We start from the raw sequence: 16,895 nt of genomic DNA, 5'->3' as shown, positions 1-16,895 counted from the left end.
CCCTTTCCTGGACCGAGAGGCCCTTCAAATGGTCACTCATGCCCTGGTCATCTCCCAGATAGACTACTGTAATGCGCTCTACATGGGGCTACCCTTGAAGAATATCCGGAAGCTACGGCTGATCTAGAATGCAGCCGTGTGGACAATCTTGGGTGTTCCAGGAGTTGCACATGTAACACCTTTGTTGCGTGAGCTGCACTGGGTTCCAGTTTGCTTCTGGGTCCAATTCAAGGTGTTGGTCATCACCTTTAAAGCCCTACATGGCATGGGACCGGGTGACCTGAGGGACCGTCTCATCCCTATTACATCGACCCACTCCATCTGGTCATGCAGGGGGGGCATATTACGGACCCCATCTATAAAAGAATTCCATCCAGTGGGGTCTCGGAAGCGTGCCTTCTCTGCCGTAGCTCCCGCCCTTTGGAACATCCTTCCCCCAGAGGTGAGACAGGCCCCCTCGCTCCTGGACTTCCGCAAAAGATTAAAGACCTGGTTCTGTAGGCAGGATTGGAATGGGAGGGGGAACAGTCATACCTGGGGATGGCTGGCGCCCTAAAATGATTTTGAGGGGCTATTACACTCAAGGACTGATTAAGATCTTTTAGCCATTTAAATTCTATTCTATTTTTATTTTTGTATTACTGTATTTGGAATGGTTTTGAATTTTAATCCTGCTTTATTGTAAACTGCCCAGAGTCCCCCCGTGAGGGGGAGATGGACACTAAATAAATTGATCAAACAAACAAACAAACAAACAAATAAATAAACGATTTGGCCAACTTGTTTGGCCAAAATGAAGGATGGATTATACTACCACAGAGTTTTTAAATGATGCATTTTTCTGTTGTAATAGTTTATTTTGTGTGAAATGTTTTTTAAAGGATGAATGCACTGTGGGAACCGGCTGGATGTTTCTTCAGGCAGCCTTATGGCTCAGTGAATCCCAAGTTATTGCAGGAATTCCTACCCTGAGACCTATGGAACTTGAAAGAAGAGGATTGATGCTCCCACCCATTCAACTACTATCCGAAGTGAAGAAAATGGAGTCCAGCCTCCTTGGGAAGATGTTATTTTGGCATCCCACTGAGTGTGTGTGTACATAGATCTATAGATAGAAAAATCGGTGAACAGAGAGATGGAAATGGTTGTATCTGAAGTGACTGATTGGAATGGTTTTCATTGCCAGAGGTATGATGAGCAAAACAAATACAATTCATTCCTATTATTTTATATTAGTTAAAGATGAGCTGGTACCTCCAGCCCAGCCAGATCTTGAGGTTCAGCATGACTGAGACAGGAACAGTGCTGGCTGTTAAATCTTTAGCCTGTGAACATTCCCATTCCCATTCCAGACCAAGAACAGGAAGTGGCAAGTTTAGAACAGGAAGAAGTGGTTCACGGCCAACCGTGCTGTCTGTGTCACACTGTGGATACCTCCAGCTACCATTTCCATAACCACCACCAGAATAGTAGTCAGCCTCAACATCTGCTACAAGGCCAACGATCGTTAAACAGGCTGTACTGGCAGAGGAGTCTCTGTATTGTGGAGATTGCAGGCAAGGAAGGAAGGGGCATCTTCCAAGGGGAAAAATGCACTCACAGTGTAGAGGTCCTTGGGCGCCTGGCCAAGAAAGTCAGGCAGGACCCACCTTAGAGTTTCGGGAGTTTTCCCCTTAGGACCCGCTAGCTTTGCTCAGTTTTTCAAGATTCTGTCTGTATGGTAGAAACAATGAAGACTAGAGCTTCATTCCTGACTCAACGTAGTCTCTTCACCTTAACCCTGACACTTTGGTCCCAGTGAACCAACCATTGCTGTTGGCCCAACCATTTTGGGCTCTTTCCATTTTGGGCCATTCTGCACATCTTCCCCAACCAGCCAGATATCTTAGCTGCATAACGATTCCAAAATTAAGAAGGGCTTTATCTTTGGCAAGATTCAGTGCCCTTCCAACAGCTGTTATTGAAGGGAGATACCAAAACATACCTTCTGACCTTTTGTATTGTCCTCTCTATGCAGATGCTCGCCAGGAATTATCATCTCCATTCTTTACTAAACATCTAGGCCATTCAGATTCATTTCATCTTAAGTTGTTACTATCAGACCAATCTGATTTATTTTGTTGGCCACAGCCAAGTACTGTTCTTCAGTTTGTAGAGGACACCGCAGTATCTCTTCTAATTTTTCTTAGATTTTTTAGGATTTTAAGTGTTTTTCCTTTTATTCTAATTTGATGTGAATCTTCTGTTTTATCTGCTGGTCTATGACCGAATAAAAATGGATTTGATTTGATTTGATTTGATTGGGCTCTTTCCAGCCTTCTGTTTGTACCAGTGTATGTTATAACTGTCCATTTGGCTGTCTCGACTCACAATACATGAGATCCTTGCTGAATATCCTGCCGGAGATGATACTGTAGAAGTCGGAGTTAGTTTACTGTGGCATGACACCTGAAAATAAAACAGGAAGAGAGTAAAGGTAGACATCCTATATATTCACTATTGGCGTATCTTTTGAAGAGCTGTCCTAATTAAAAACCAGACCAGCGTGTTATAACAGCCTCATCTACACATTACTTATGTATATAGATTTTGATGGGTTTGAAGGCATCAAACCCAATGTGGTGGACCAATCAGCATCAAACCACACTTGCAGTTGACCTTGATGCTTTCCAAGCATTGAATACGGGCCAGATTAATTCAGAAGCGAGCATTCTTTCTAACTTACCTGGGCAGTGCATGAAGAAGAGTCCAAATCATGATGGAGAATTGAGCTTTCCAGAAGACTGAGACTGAAAGACTCAGTTATTCCTTTTTAATCCACTGGAATCTGGGCCTGACCATTTATGCAAATTCAGTTTGATTCTTATTAGCTGCGTCTGGATATGAACTATTACATTGGGAGGAAAAGGATGAGTTCCCTCTTCCTCTTCCTCTTCTCTTCTCTTCTTTTCTACATCTCTCTTCCCTCTGCAAGACCTTCATCCTGGGGTTCCTACTTCAGCTGAAAGAGGAAGTTTAATGATTGCATTAGACCACTGAATTTTTCATTGCCTTACTATTGCCACTCTCAGCAGTCAACTGAGTGACCACTTGTGATTTTGAAACAGAACATCATGGATGTTCCACTTTAACAGTTGGGGTTCGCATAGTGCATTTCACAGGGATACCACTTTTTCTTATCAGGTCATCTGCATGTAGCCACTAAGTGTGGAACCAGCCTAAAGAAATGTTCTGGGTTAGACAGCCAATGAGTTTTTCAGGTGAAGTGTTGAATTAAACAGCATAGAAGAAAGTGGTGTTGCATTAATGCAGTCTTTCTCTACTGGGTGCTCCCCAAGGAGATTGGATTCCCCACCCACCCACCCCAATAATCTATAGGCAACATGGTGCATTTGCAGATCATGGGAGAGATGGGCGGTGATAGAAATTTGAAAAATAAATAAAAATAAACAAATAAAATGTACAGGTACAATCATAACACAATGCCAGGTGTTTTCTTCTGCTGCAACAGGTGGGTGGCCAAGCAAAGCAAGAAGAAGCAAAATTGGACAGGAGGAAGTGAATGTGATATACCTCTTGATGGTTCTGCTCCTGCATCCTAAACACGTGGCACGCATCTAGAACCTCTAGAGTAAGCACATGGACACAAAGGGGAAGCAGCATGCATGGGAAGCATTATTTTTCCTGCAGAGTGTGGATTGTTGCCATTATGCCAAGGAGAACCTGCGGAGAGAAAGGCATGATTTATCATAAAGGAAGCGTCCATTTGCTAAAATATAGAAGGGAAGAGATCGTCTTTGCAGTACCCAAGCAAAAGTTGCAGAGCATGAAGAAGAGCAGTAGATAGTTCATAGTGGGCGTCCAAAACAGCACAACTTCCTAAAGTACAGGATCTCTTCTATCCCAGACCTTCTTCTCTTCTCCTCTTAAACCTTGTGGGATGTCGTGATCCAAGCCCTTATTCAAATCATTTCCCATTCAAAAGCACTACCTCCTCTTCTCTCATTCATCCTTGCAGAAGCGACCAAAGAAAGTGAGGGTCCTAATTATTTATCAAGATTTGAGATGAGGAGCTTGCCATCATCCAGATGTTGTTGAAATACAGTTCCAAGGTTTGTTCCAGTTGGCCATGCTGGTGGGCTTTCTAGTTCAGCAAACATCTGAAGGGTGGCCATAAGTATTGTCACCCAGCTCAAGACCATTGAAAGGCATTTTTTTTTTTTTGGCTTCTAGCAAAGGACTCCAAGCACTTGGATTGTTTTTAACAGGGTTCATTTGTGCATGATTGGGTACATGATTGTGAACACACACATTCACACGTGCATCAATCAAAAGCTTATTTTTAAAAGACACACACACAAAAAAACCCTTTTACTTACTTTTGTAACTTTTTGGAAATTCTTAATGTGCTTTTCAGGTATAAACAAAAAGGAGGAGGAGGAGGATGGTGATGATGGTGATTACTGGGATGTGAGTTGGGCCAACTGTTGAGCTTAGAACAGCCCTTGGAAAATTAGAAAAAAGTGTAATATAAAGGAGAAGAGTAGTCCAATTTGATCGTTGGCCACTTAAAATGCTTCCCCAGCCTTCTCGGCTGTGGTGGGAACATCCATGGAGCCCATTGCCAACTGGAGATCTCTTTTGCCACCCTTCCTGGGAGGGATGACTTGGGAGAGACAGGAGAAGAGCAGTTCTCAGCCTCCTGATTACGAAGTTCTGCCCTGCACAGTCGATAAAATGTGATTCTCTTTTCTCTCTTGAGATTTGCAGGTGGTGAAATTGCTCAGTCTGTTGCACAGAGGAGAGTTTCAGGAGTGGTGGCAGAAGGTTGGTTTGGCGCATGTCTAGGAGGGTGGCACCCCCTGCTGCCAACTCCTGTGACCACGACTGGGGGACATGGTCTTCCATTCCAAAGATGTTTCAGAGAAAGGTGCCCCCAGCCCCAGATTTCCTCCAGGTCCCCTCCTTGCTTAGAGAAAAGTATGCTCCCTCAACACCCATTAGTCTTTGCTGCATTGTGTCACCTTGATGCCCACAGAATATTTTGCAAACGTGTGCTGCGTAAAAGCAGGGAAGGAAAGAATGCAGCCTTCCTGTTGCTTGGGTGATATCCCAACCTCTGCTTTCACCTACCTGTTGCCTGGAAGAGCAAAGGTGGATGTTAGGGGCGTTGCTCTGTGGGACCTCAGCAGTCCTCAGGAGGCTTCCTTCAGCAATGGAGAGTGCTGCCCTCTGGTGTGGCGATGCCCTGGGGAGGTGGATGATCAATCTCCTCTCTGTCTTTTAAGACATTGTTCCTTTTTTAAAATAAGAGCAGTTCTCAGCCACCTGATTACCAAGTTCTGCCCTGCACAGCTGTAATGCAACAATGCAAGAGCAGGTCACAATGGGAGGGGTTTTTGTTTCAGTTTTTCAGCTGGCTGTGTCGCTGTGTCACCCATCCTTCCACGCTGTACAATAATAAGAAGCCTTGTCCTTTATCTGCACATTCCTGATGGTTAAATAACTCACTTTTTTAGAGGTGCCCACCGAGACCGAGTAATGACCAGAGACCCCTGGCCCAAATTCTGTCTTGTTAGAGCTCAAGGTATAAGCTAGAATCACACTTGGCCTTTCTCCATCTTTTTGCTGGAGCCAGCTTAAGCCTCCAAAGGTGTACTTGTCAATACTGCAGGAAAGTTCAGTGGTACCTCCCATGGATGTGTTGAGTGAAGGTGGCTGTGTCAAGGTGAACTGAGCAACTGCTCCTGGAAGGAGGAGGAGGAGGAGGAAGAAGAAGAAATAAGCACCTGTAAACTGTACTTATAGCCCCTCTTTGAAGGAGATGGAGGAATGAGCATGAAAGGAGTGGAGGTGGGGTGGGGTGGGGTGGAGAAGATGGATGGAGGTGGGAGAAGCAAAAAGGAACAGAATAATGCTCACCAGAGCAGTAAGTCCAGAAACCAAGGACAAGGAGGCTCCAAGCCATGGTGAGTGGAGAAGGAAAACCAAGTTGTTTTCCTATCATAGAGGGGACTCTGCTTGCCCCGATAATTTAAGACATTCTTAGTCCCCCCCAGCAGATTCCATGCAAATAGACTTTCTCTTCATTGGTTGAATGGGCATCCCCTCCCAAGAAGTGCATATCTTCTAATCTCCTCTGTGTTCTTCAGGTGCCCAAGGGTCACCAAGAGACTGCATTGCCAGGAAAAACATCAGAGAAAAGAGAGACCAGCCTCGGTCCCTCCCCCTTCATCCCTCCCAACCAGTTTTCCTTTTGTGCCATAATCTCCTAAATAGTAAGTTGGGCAATAACCCTGAGGATGTGACTGATTTTTGTCAACTGCTCTAAATATCTGTTTTGGCTGCAAATGTGGAGTTAAAGTGTTCACACGGATATCTATGATGGTACTGATGATAGGATGACTGTTATCAACTCAGAAATATGTGTTGGCTTCATGTCAGATTTGGGGGTGTGTGGGGGGGGTATGGGGTTTATGAGCCTCCTAAAATCTTGGAGGTGGTCTGAAGGTGTTCTTTATCCTTGTAATCTGCACTTCATCAAGAATATCTGTGAGGGATGCTGAAAATGAAAGAGGAATGTTTCTGAATGTTCCTAATTGTCCATTTCTAAAGCCTCTTGGCTGGACTGGGGTGCCCAGTTACTGGGAAAGATGGAGATTGAGCCTCATCAGAATCTACAAGCACCTGTGTCTGGTAAGAATTCCAAGATATGGCAGAAAAGGTCCTATCCCTTTGTGCCCCCAACCAAGAACCAATGCTTTTTGTTAGAAAATGCGTCTCTTTGGGGATTTGGCTAAAATGTGGTGGCCCGCCCACTATCTTGAGAAGAAGGGCTCCTAAGAATTAATATTTAATTCTTGCATTCATGCCTTGAAATGGTTCTGTTTGTTCACAGCTCTTTTGGTTTCCTCTGTGCTGAAGAGGTTCAAAGGATGCAGGTGTTAGAACTTCACAGACTGCTGGACAGAAATGGTTGACCAAGACTCCTTATTTAGGACAAAGGGCCACAAGAGACAGGGCATCTCATTAGTAGGAAGTGTGTGCCTTCTGATGTCCAACTTCGTTATTGCTACAGATGTTATTCCTTGGTAGGGCTGGGCAAATATTCAGTACTTCAAATCAACTTGACAAAGGCTGGACAAATCAACCCTTTGCATTCATCTATCCAATCAAATAATCAAATCAGAACAAAATTGAAAAGTATCCACAGCTAGGCAGCAGAATAGCAAAAGGGATTTTCTCCAGAGAAGTAGCATCTCTGATTCTCAAGAGAACCTCAGCCTCCTCAAACAATTGATGAGCTTGTGTGGTGCCTTGCTATCCTATCTAAAGTGGCGAAATCATTTGGTCTGTTGCACGATGCATAGTTGTCGAGCATGGGGGTAAAAACTCGAGTGCATTTCTAGAAAGGTAGCACCACCAGATGTTCAAAGTCATAAATGTGGAACATGTTTTCTGTTTCAGAGAAATATTCCCAACCCATGGGGATATTTTTTTAGAGATTTTTCAGTTCTCATTCTTCAACAGATTTCTCCTTTGTTCATGGATTGTTCACTACAGGTAGTCCTTGCTTAACGACCACAACTGGGGCCGGAATTTTGGTTGCTAAGTGAAGTGGTTATTAAGTGAATCTGATCCAATTCTATCACCTTTTTTGCAGTGATTGTTAAGCAAATCACCATGAGCATTAAGTGAACCACATGGTTGTTAAACAAATCATGCTGTTCTGCACTGATTTTGCTTGTCAGAAGCCAGATGGGAAGGTTGAGAATGTTGATTCGGTGATCATGGGACCCTGTGATGGTCATAAATGTGAACGGGTTGCCAAGCACCCAAATCAAGATCATGTGACCACGGGGACCAGTGAGAATCAGTTGTATGTCGTTTGGCTTCATTTTCTGTGTTCCTTGAGCTAATTTGCAAAAAAAGAAAAAAGAGAAAAGAAATGAATTAAAGAAATGAATTCAGATCTCTGGCCAAGGGGATTATGAGCAAAAACTTGAATATGGGAAAAAAAATAAATTGGAAAGCTCAATAAACTCATGCACAGTGGCATGGGGAAAATCTTGAGATGTTTTAGTCTGTTTCAATCTAGTTGTGGGTTATGCAGTCCAAGAGTGGGCAAATTATAGCTCTCAGCTTCATTTTGTGGTGTTTTATCTTCTTTTCTTTTTAGGTCCTAAGCTGAGATGATTGTTTATGTGAAAACATTCAAGGTAGGGAATTTGATCAAAAGAGTACTAAATAAGGGTCAGCTATACTCTACATTTGTATATGTACATACACACTTACAGTTTTAATGCTGAGACAAATAAATGATTGACTTGTGCTCTTTTCCTTTCAATTTGGATTATTTTTCATCAAAGGAAGAACAGCGCAACCTCTGAGCAACGCCCTGCTCTGGGGAGGAAGAAGGTTTTTGTCGCAGTTCCCCATCAGTCTGTATCACTGTGCAACACTCTGCCACTGCTGAACCACATATAACAGTAATAATCGGCCTCATCTTCAACCTGAAGGCTGGTGATGGTTAAGTAACCGTTGTTGCCTGATCGGGTGCCCGTGAATCGATCTGGGATCCCTGGCCCCCTGCTGCTGCAGCCATCACAGTGGACAAAGCGAGGGGCCTCTCCAGATCTCTGTTGAACCCAGTTAATGTAGTATGGATTGCTGCTGATGGCACAGGACAGTTTAATGGTTTCTCCTGGAGATGCAGACTGGGAGGCAGGCTGAGTCAAGGTGGGCTGTGAAGTGATGCCTTTACAAAATAAGTGGAAACGAGGAATTAATCAAGATCTGTTATATTATCTGGGTCTCCAAATCCCAGAACCATCAAGTTGGATACACCCTATTGTATTTTATAATGTGCAGAGGAGAGAATTTTTATGGGATTGTTTTACAAGAACCTCTCCATCTATGTACTTACATGAGAAAAAAGTCAGAAAGGAAAGGAAGACCAGTGTCCAGGCCATGTTGCTCTCCTTCAGAAGTCCTTTCTAAAAACAAAGAACCTCTCCCTGGGATCCTTCTACCTTCTTCCTTAAATCCTCCAAGAGCTGAAGAAAGGTCCATGCAAATAGAGGCACACTGATTGGCTTTACTTGAATGGATGAGCCACGCCCCCCCCCCCCTATTAGGCTAACCAAGTAGCCTAGTCAGTTTTGACTAAAGAGCGGAGAAGACATTTCCATAAAGGGGAGTCTTAGGAAGATGCCTTTCTTGGGGTATCCTGCCACCATGTGGGAACATGAGGAGAAAGGCATTCACAAGGAGAAAGTCAGGTTGCAGACTTGTGGAGGCCTAGTCATGCCTGGAGTCTACCATGGACAGCAGAGATCCCTCTCCTGAAAGGGCAGCTAAATGTGTCCTGGTTGTTCTTTGTCATGCTGTAACTGTATTTACCTCTGAAACTGGGTCAGAGTCATTCATGTCAGTTACTCCTCTGAAGCTCATGCCAATATCCAACAACAGGGACGTTCTGGAACCAGGATGGGAAGGTTCTCCTGCCTTTCCGTCCTTCTGTTTCCAATCTGAATCTGCAGAATATTTCCCAGAAGATTACAGCTGGTTTTCCTCTGATCTCCTCCAGCAGGTCTCCTGTGAGGTTCTCAGGCAAGTAAGGGCTGATTTGGAGAACTGGTTGGACTCCAAATTGAGGGGATAAAGTCCAATTCCTCTGTAAGCAGAGCATGTCATGCCCAAGCCAATAAACCCCAGGAAGGTACCTTAGGGATCCTGGGTGGCACCTCAAGCTCCCAACCCATTCCAGCCCAACAAACCTGCTCTGCAGCTCCAGAAAAAGGGCAGAAACCACCACGAAAGCCCCCGAAAGGAGCTTGGGTCACTGCGAAACCATGGGAATGAATTCTAGAACGGAAAAACATGGGGATCCCTCTCAAAACAGGTCTTGCACATGAAAAAATATCCTGAGTTGTGCTACAACCTCCTCTACCCACAATACCACATTTGTCGTTTATGAAACCTGGTTGTCTTTTCTCTCTTGAGATTTGCAGGTGGTGAAATTGCTCAGTCTGTTGCACAGAGGAGAGTTTCAGGAGTGGTGGCAGAAGATGGGTTTGGCGCATGTCGAGGAGGGTGGCACCCCCGCTGCCGACTCCTGTGACCACGACTGGGGGACATGTTCTTCCATTCCAAACATGTTTCAGGGAATGGTGCCCCGAGCCCCTGACTTCCTCCAGGTCCCCTCTTTGCTCAGAGAAAAGTATGCTCCCTCAACACCCGTTAGTCTTTGCTGCATTGTGTCACCTTGATGCCCACAAAGTATTTTGCAAAGGTGTGCTGCGTAAAAGTAGGGAAGGAAAGAATGCAGCCTTCCTGTTGCTTGGGCGATATCCCAACCTCTGCTTTCACCTACCTTTTGCCTGGAAGAGCAAAGGTGGAGGTTAGGGGCGTTGCTCTGTGGGACCTCAGCAGTCCTCAGGAGGCTTCCTTCAGCAATGGAGAGTGCTGCCCTCTGGTGTGGTAATGCCCAGGGAGGTGGGTGACCCATCAGTTTAATAATCGTCAGCCTCATCTTTTTCCTGCACATTGTTGATGGTGAAGTAAGCAAGTTGCTTTGGGGGGTTTGTGGGTGTAGAGGTGAGCAGCTGGACATGGGGAAGGTCAGGGCAGAGCAAGTAGCACCTTCTCCGAACCTACTGACTTATTATGTACCAAGGGATTGGGGGATACACGCAAGGTGAGGAACCCGGGGGCATTGCTGAATTGGACAACTGACTGCCAGGTGGCTTTCGACAATCTCAAAAGCTTGTTTACTGCTGAACCAATTCTACAACACCCTGATCCCACTAAGCCCTTGGTGGTTCAAGTGAATGCTTCTGATTTTTTCATTGGGGCGCTCTTTCTGCAAGCAGATGCTGACAGCCACTTAAAGCCTTGTATGTATTTGTCCTGGAAATTTTCCGAGACGGAAAGGCGGTGGCATGTTTGGGAAAAGGAAGCTTTTGCAGTCAAGGCTGCTTTGGATGCATGGCGCCACCTCTTAGAGGGGGCTAAATGTCCTTTTGAGGTTTGGACTGACCATAAAAATGTGGAAGCGCTCAGCACGCCCCGTAAGCTCAGTCCTAAACAGGTCCGCTGGGCTCAATTTTTTAGTCGCTTTGACTTTCAATTGAAGTTCATTCTGGGCAAGAACGTCCTGGCTGATGAGCTTTCCCGCCAACCACAGGATCCAGTCGAAGCACCTGACATTGTGGGTACGGTGTGGACGGAGCCCCAATTGGGGTTGCAGGCTGACACCCGCAGCCAAACTCATGCACAGCTGCCTCCGGCTTCAGTTTCGCAGCCTGGGAGGAGGACGCCAGTTCCCTCTCAATTGCAACAACGGTTCCTACAGGAGCTGAAATCTGATACTTGGTTGCAAGCGAATGGAGACACTGTTACGTTTGACCAAGGCTTAGCTTGGAAGCAGAATTGCCTCTATGTGCCTGACAATTTGCGAAGGGAAATTTTAACACGTTCTCACGATGATAAGGTGGCTGGTCGTTTTGGGTTTGTCAAAACCTTGCATTTGGTACGGTGCCAATTTTGGTGGCCTACCCTTAGACGTGATGTAAAAAGTTACGTTGCTTCTTGTCCTGTCTGTGCCATGTCCAAACGGAAGGTGGGTAAACCGCAAGGGCTGCTGCAGCCAGTTGCAAGCCCATCCCGTCCTTGGGAGGAGGTCTCTATGGACTTCATTGTGGATTTGCCTCCTAGTCAGAGAAAGACTGTGATTTGGGTGGTAAAGGACTATTTTTCCAAGCAAGCCCATTGCATTCCCTGTGCTTCTATTCCGTCTGCCCAACAGTTGGCCCGCCTTTTTCTAATTCATATCTACCGGATACACGGTAGCCCCTCCCGTTTGGTCACGGACCACGGGACACAGTTCACTTCCCAGTTTTGGAAGTCATTTTTGAAGCTGGTGGGCACCAAGCAGGCGTTGTCCACTGAGTCGCATCCGGAGACGGACGGATCTACTGAAGTTCTTAATTCGACCCTGGAACAATTTTTGAAGGCATTTGTCAATTATCAGCAGGACAATTGGATTGATCTCCTGCCTTTTGCTGAAGTGGCTTACAACAATGCCATTCATCAGAGCACAGGGCACACCCCTTTTCAGGTTATTTTTGGCCGGGACTTTGTCCCCATTCCTGAGTTACCCCAGCCCTCTGCGCAGCCCTGCTCTCCTTCTGATTGGGCTGCTCAACTGGCTGATTCCTGGCCGGTGATTCAGCAGGCATTGGCTGATGCCCAGTCTGCTTATAAACTACACGCAGATAAACGGGGGGCTCCTCAACCTGATTTTAAAGCTGGTGATCAGGTCTACCTTTCCACCAAATGCATAAAGTCCCTGCAACTCTCCAAAAAGTTGGCTCCTAAATTTGTGGGTACTTTTCCCATTGTGTGTGTTGTGGTCCCTGTCATGTTTAAACTGGATTTGCCTCACAATCTGAAACATTTGCATCCTGTTTTTCATTGCAGCTTGCTCAAGCCTGTCACCCATTTCGATCATTGGCATCTGCAGCCTCCACCTCCTGCTCTGATCATGATTGATGGGCAGCAGCATTTTGAGGTGAAGGAAATCCTGGATTCTCGCTGGATTCGTGGCACCCTGCAATACCTGATTCATTGGAAACACTTCCCCCACCCTGAGTGGGTGGCTGCCCGTGATGTTCAGTCTCCTGTTTTAGTTAGATGCTTTCATTTGGCTTATCCTCTGAAACCTGCGCCCTGATTTTTCGCTTCTATTTGGGTGGGCGGTATGTCATGTTCATCGTTTCAATGTTAAGGGTGCATCAGAGCATTTTGCATGTCATTTTGCTGATGCGTGTTTCGATTGGGAGGGGAGGAGGATTCTGTCTCCTGGGCTGGTTATCTGTACGTAGCCGGATTGGAATGTGTTTGGGTTATCTCGTGTGTTCGAGGTTTTCTTCCCAGGACATCAGTGGAAACGGTTACCAGCACCTGGGGGGGGGGGGGGATTTGAAACGGTCGGGAGAGGGGAGGGATTCTGTTTGTGCCGAGGGCCTTTAGTTTGTACTTGGCGCGCTTTTTCCCAGTCTCAGCTTTCTCTGTATTTGCATACTATTCTTTAATAAATCAGATATCATGAAGTTCCTGCTTGTGAGTCTGAGTCTATTAGGGTAGGCAACCGTTACACTGAGTCAAGGTGGGCTGGGAAGTGATGCCTTTACAACAAATGGTGGAAAAGAGGAATTAATCAAGGTTTGTAATATTATCTGGGTCTCCAAATCCCAGACCCATCATGCTGGATACACCTATTGTATTTTATAATGTGCAGAGTAGAGAATTTTCATTGAATTGTTTTATGAGAACCGCTCTATATACTGGACTTACGTGAGAAGCGAGTCAGAAATGAAAGGAAAACCAGTGTCCAGGCCATGGTGCTTTCCTTCTAAAGTGTCCCTTTCTTAAATCAGAGGCTCTCTACTTGGGATCCTTCTACTTTCTCCCTTAAGTCCTCCTAGACCTGAAGAGAGGTCCATGCAAATAGAGGCACCCTGATCGGGTGTCCTTGAATGGATGTGCCACCCACTTATTAGACTAGCCAATCTATTTTGACGAATAAGGAGAGAAGACATTTTCATAAAGGGGGAGGTGGGCTTAAGGAGATGCCTTTCTTGGCATTTTCTGTCATAATGTGGGAAATTTAGAAGAATAACAACAGGTTGAGGACGTAGGGATGTGTGGTTCTACCAGGAGGCAGACTGAGGAGCCTGCTGTGGATGGGACACATCCCCTCTCATCAAAAGGCTGCTAAACGTGTCTTTGTTGGTTTGGGTTATGCTGTAATTCTATCTTCATCCGAAAAATGGGTAAAAGTCCTTCACATTATTTACTTCTCTATACCTCATGCCAATATAAAATAAAATAAAAATCAGGTGTTGGAACCAAAATGGATATGATCTCTTGGCTCTCTGTCCCCGTTTCCAATTTGATTCGGCACAATGTGACCCAGAAGTCTGGACCAAGTTGGCCTTTGATCTTCTCCAGCACATGTCCTGTGATGTTTTCAGACAAGCAAGGGCTGATTTTGAGAATTTCTGGACTCCAAATGGAGGGGATTAAGCCCAATTCCTCTGTTAACACAGCACGTCCTGCTGAAACCGAACAAGGGTTTCTGATGGGTCCTGGGTGACGCCTCAACTGCCAGTCCATTTCACTCCTGACTAACCTGCTGTCAACTCCATACAAAAAGAAGAAACCACCATTAAAGCCACCTGAATGAGGTTTGGTCACTGGGTAATCCATGGGTTTCTGTCTCTTTTGTCCTAACAGTTACGTCAAAGGAAGAACAGCGCAACCTCTGAGCAATGCCCTGCTCTGGGGAGGAAGAAGGGTTTTGCCCTGGTTCCCCATTAGTCTGTCTCACTGTGGGACATGCTGCCCTGCTGTACCACATGGAACAGTCATAATCAGCCTCGTCTTCAGCCTGAAGGCTGGTGATGGTTAAGTAGCCATTATTGCCTGATCGGGTGCCCATGAATCGGTCTGGGATCCCTGGTCCTCTGTTGCAGCCATCGCAGTGCACAAAGCGAGGGGCCTCTCCAGATCTCTGCTGAAGCCAGCCAGTGTAGTATGGGCTGCTGCTGCTGGCACAGGAGAGTTTAATGGTTTCTCCTGGAGATGCAGACTGGGAGACAGGCTGAGTCAAGGTGGGCTGTGAAATAGCACCTTGAGTAAAAAGGGGAAAAGAGACAGCAATGAAGACTTAATATGTTCTGCACTTAAATTCTCACCAAAGCCTCATCTTTGAGACACCATTGTCTTGTGTATGTACTACAGTCTGTGAAAATGAATCCTCCATGTATTTACCTGAGAAACCACTAAGAATTGCAAGGAAAATCAGAATCCAGGCCACGGTGCACAGCTTAGAAGCATGTCGCTTTCCAGTCCAAAGAATACCTGAGTAGGATCTATTGCCTTGTGACTTGTACCCACCTGGGATTTAAGCAGAACATTCCATGCAAATCTCTTCAAGCTCATTGGCTTTCCTTTGACTGATGTTCCTCCCCCTCCCCTTCCTCCTCCTCCTCCTCCTCCTCCTCCTCCTCCTCCTGAGATCAGACCCTCTATTTTGGTCAGAGAGAAGAAGAGACTTTTGCAGAAAGACCTGGGTGAAAGAGTATCCTTCAATTTTAATTTTTGTCCCCATGCGAGAAATGACTTCAAGCTCTAAAGTGAGAAGGGAAAGAGAAAGAGCATCTCTGGCCTGGGGCAGTCAGAAGCAGCTGCCGTAAACATCACCTTTGAATCCCAGGAAAAGACAGGAAATGGCTTTCCCACGTTTTCCTTTGAACGTATTTTGTTTGCAAGGATGGGAAAAAGACTGTCATGTTGCTCCCATTCACTGCATTGCTACTAGTGATATTCATCAGTACTTGTCACTGCGGGAGCCCAAGTAGGACGAAGGAGAATCCCTCTGAGGACAGGATTATCCAGAACATGGAGCCTGGCGTGTCTTTCATAGGATGCAGCATGCTCCCTTAAGCTTCTTCTTCTGAAGTTTACAGCAGACGCTAAGACTCTTCATCCAGGGAGCTGAAAGGTAATTCCTAAGGGAAGAGGGCATTTCAGGCCCAACTATACGAAAGAAATCGTGGCTTAGTTCGATAGCCTGATTCATAATTTCATAAGCTGCCATGTACATGGATATATACTAATATTTCTTAACACTCATTCTTTTAATGCTGAAATCAAAAAAATGAGTGAAGGTTTATCTTGTGTTCTTGTGTTTGAATGTGATTATTCTTCTGGAAGAGGGATCTCTGGCTCCATCTCTGGCTCTTTTGCTGTCAGTTACATCAAAGGAAGAACAGCGCAACCTCTGAGCAATGACCTGCTCTGGGGAGGAAGAAGGTTTTTGTCGCAGTTCCCCATCAGTCTGTCTCACTGTGCAACACGCTGCCACTGCTGTACCACATGAAACAGTAATAATCGGCCTCGTCTTCAACCTGAAGGCTGGTGATGGTTAAGTAGCCATTGTTGCCTGATCGGGTGCCAGTGAATCGGTCTGGGATCCCTGGCCCCCTGCTGCTGCAGCCATCACAGTGGACAAAGCGAGGGGCCTCTCCAGATCTCTGTTGAACCCAGCCAATGTTATATGGATTGCTGCTGATGGCACAGGAGAGTTTAATGGTTTCTCCTGGAGATCCCGTCTCGGAGGCAGGCTGAGTCAAGGTGGGCTGGGAAGTGATGCCTTTACAAAATAAGGGGAAACGAGGAATTAATCAAGATCTGTTATATTATCTGGGTCTCCAAATCCCAGAACCAACAAGTTGGATACTCCATATTGTATTTTATAATGTGCAGAGCAGAGAATTTTCGTGGGATTGTTTTACAAGGACCTCTCCATCTACCTACTTACATGAGCAATAAGTCAGAAAGGAAAGGAAGACCAGTGTCCAGGCCATGGTTCTTTCTATCAAAAGTCCTTTCTAAAATCAAAGAACCTCTCCCTGGGATCCTTCTACCTTCTTCTTTAAATCCTTTGAGACCTGAAGAAAGGTCCATGCAAATAAAGGACCACTGATTGGCTTTCCTTGAATGGATCAGCCACCCCCCGCTCATTAGACCAGCCAATCGGTTTTGACTAAAGAGCGGAAAAGATATTTCCATAAAGGGGAGGCTTAAGAAGATGCCTTTCTTGGGGGTTTTCTATCACCATGTGGGAACATGAGGAGAAAGGCATTCTGAAGAAGAATGTCAGGTTAAGGACATGAGGAGTCTGGTCATGCGTGGAGGCTACCATGGACAGCAGAGATCCCTCTCCTGAAAAGGCAGCTAAATGTGTCTTCGTTGTTTTTTGTTATGGTGTTGTTGGATTTACCTCTGAAAAATGGGTCAGAGTCTTTCATGTTAGTTACTCCTCT

At 45.6% G+C, this 16,895-nt stretch overlaps 1 protein-coding gene and 1 gene segment (V, D, J or C); both read right to left on the bottom strand.

Moving 5' to 3' along the window:
- Positions 1 to 8,438: 8,438 nt before the first annotated feature.
- On the bottom strand, positions 8,439 to 13,461 carry LOC134505901 (immunoglobulin lambda variable 4-69-like). The segment is given in 2 exon segments: positions 8,439 to 8,758; positions 13,360 to 13,461. Coding segments are annotated over 2 exon segments (366 nt in total).
- Positions 13,462 to 13,476: 15 nt separating this feature from the next.
- LOC134505900 (immunoglobulin lambda-1 light chain-like) lies at positions 13,477 to 16,880 on the bottom strand. Its single transcript, XM_063315828.1, has 4 exons — positions 16,853 to 16,880; positions 15,917 to 16,222; positions 14,421 to 14,697; positions 13,477 to 13,492 (listed from the first exon to the last, which is right to left on the bottom strand). The coding sequence occupies exons 1-4, from the start codon at positions 16,878 to 16,880 to the stop codon at positions 13,477 to 13,479; spliced, it is 627 nt and encodes a 208-aa protein (XP_063171898.1).
- Positions 16,881 to 16,895: the final 15 nt, after the last annotated feature.

This window comes from Candoia aspera, chromosome 15 (genome assembly GCF_035149785.1).
Source record: "Candoia aspera isolate rCanAsp1 chromosome 15, rCanAsp1.hap2, whole genome shotgun sequence".
NCBI lineage: Eukaryota > Metazoa > Chordata > Lepidosauria > Squamata > Boidae > Candoia > Candoia aspera.
This window is presented reverse-complemented; position numbering and strand designations above follow the sequence as displayed.

Coding starts and splice junctions, on each gene's coding strand:
- LOC134505900 (XM_063315828.1), bottom strand. CDS start 16,880: ATGAAAGACTCTGACCCATTTTTCAGAG. Junction 16,223..16,852: donor CTCTGACCCATTTTTCAGAG/GTAAATCCAACA, acceptor TATTTTGTAAAG/GCATCACTTCCCAGCCCACC. Junction 14,698..15,916: donor CAGTGGCAGCGTGTTGCACA/GTGAGACAGACT, acceptor TTTTTACTCAAG/GTGCTATTTCACAGCCCACC.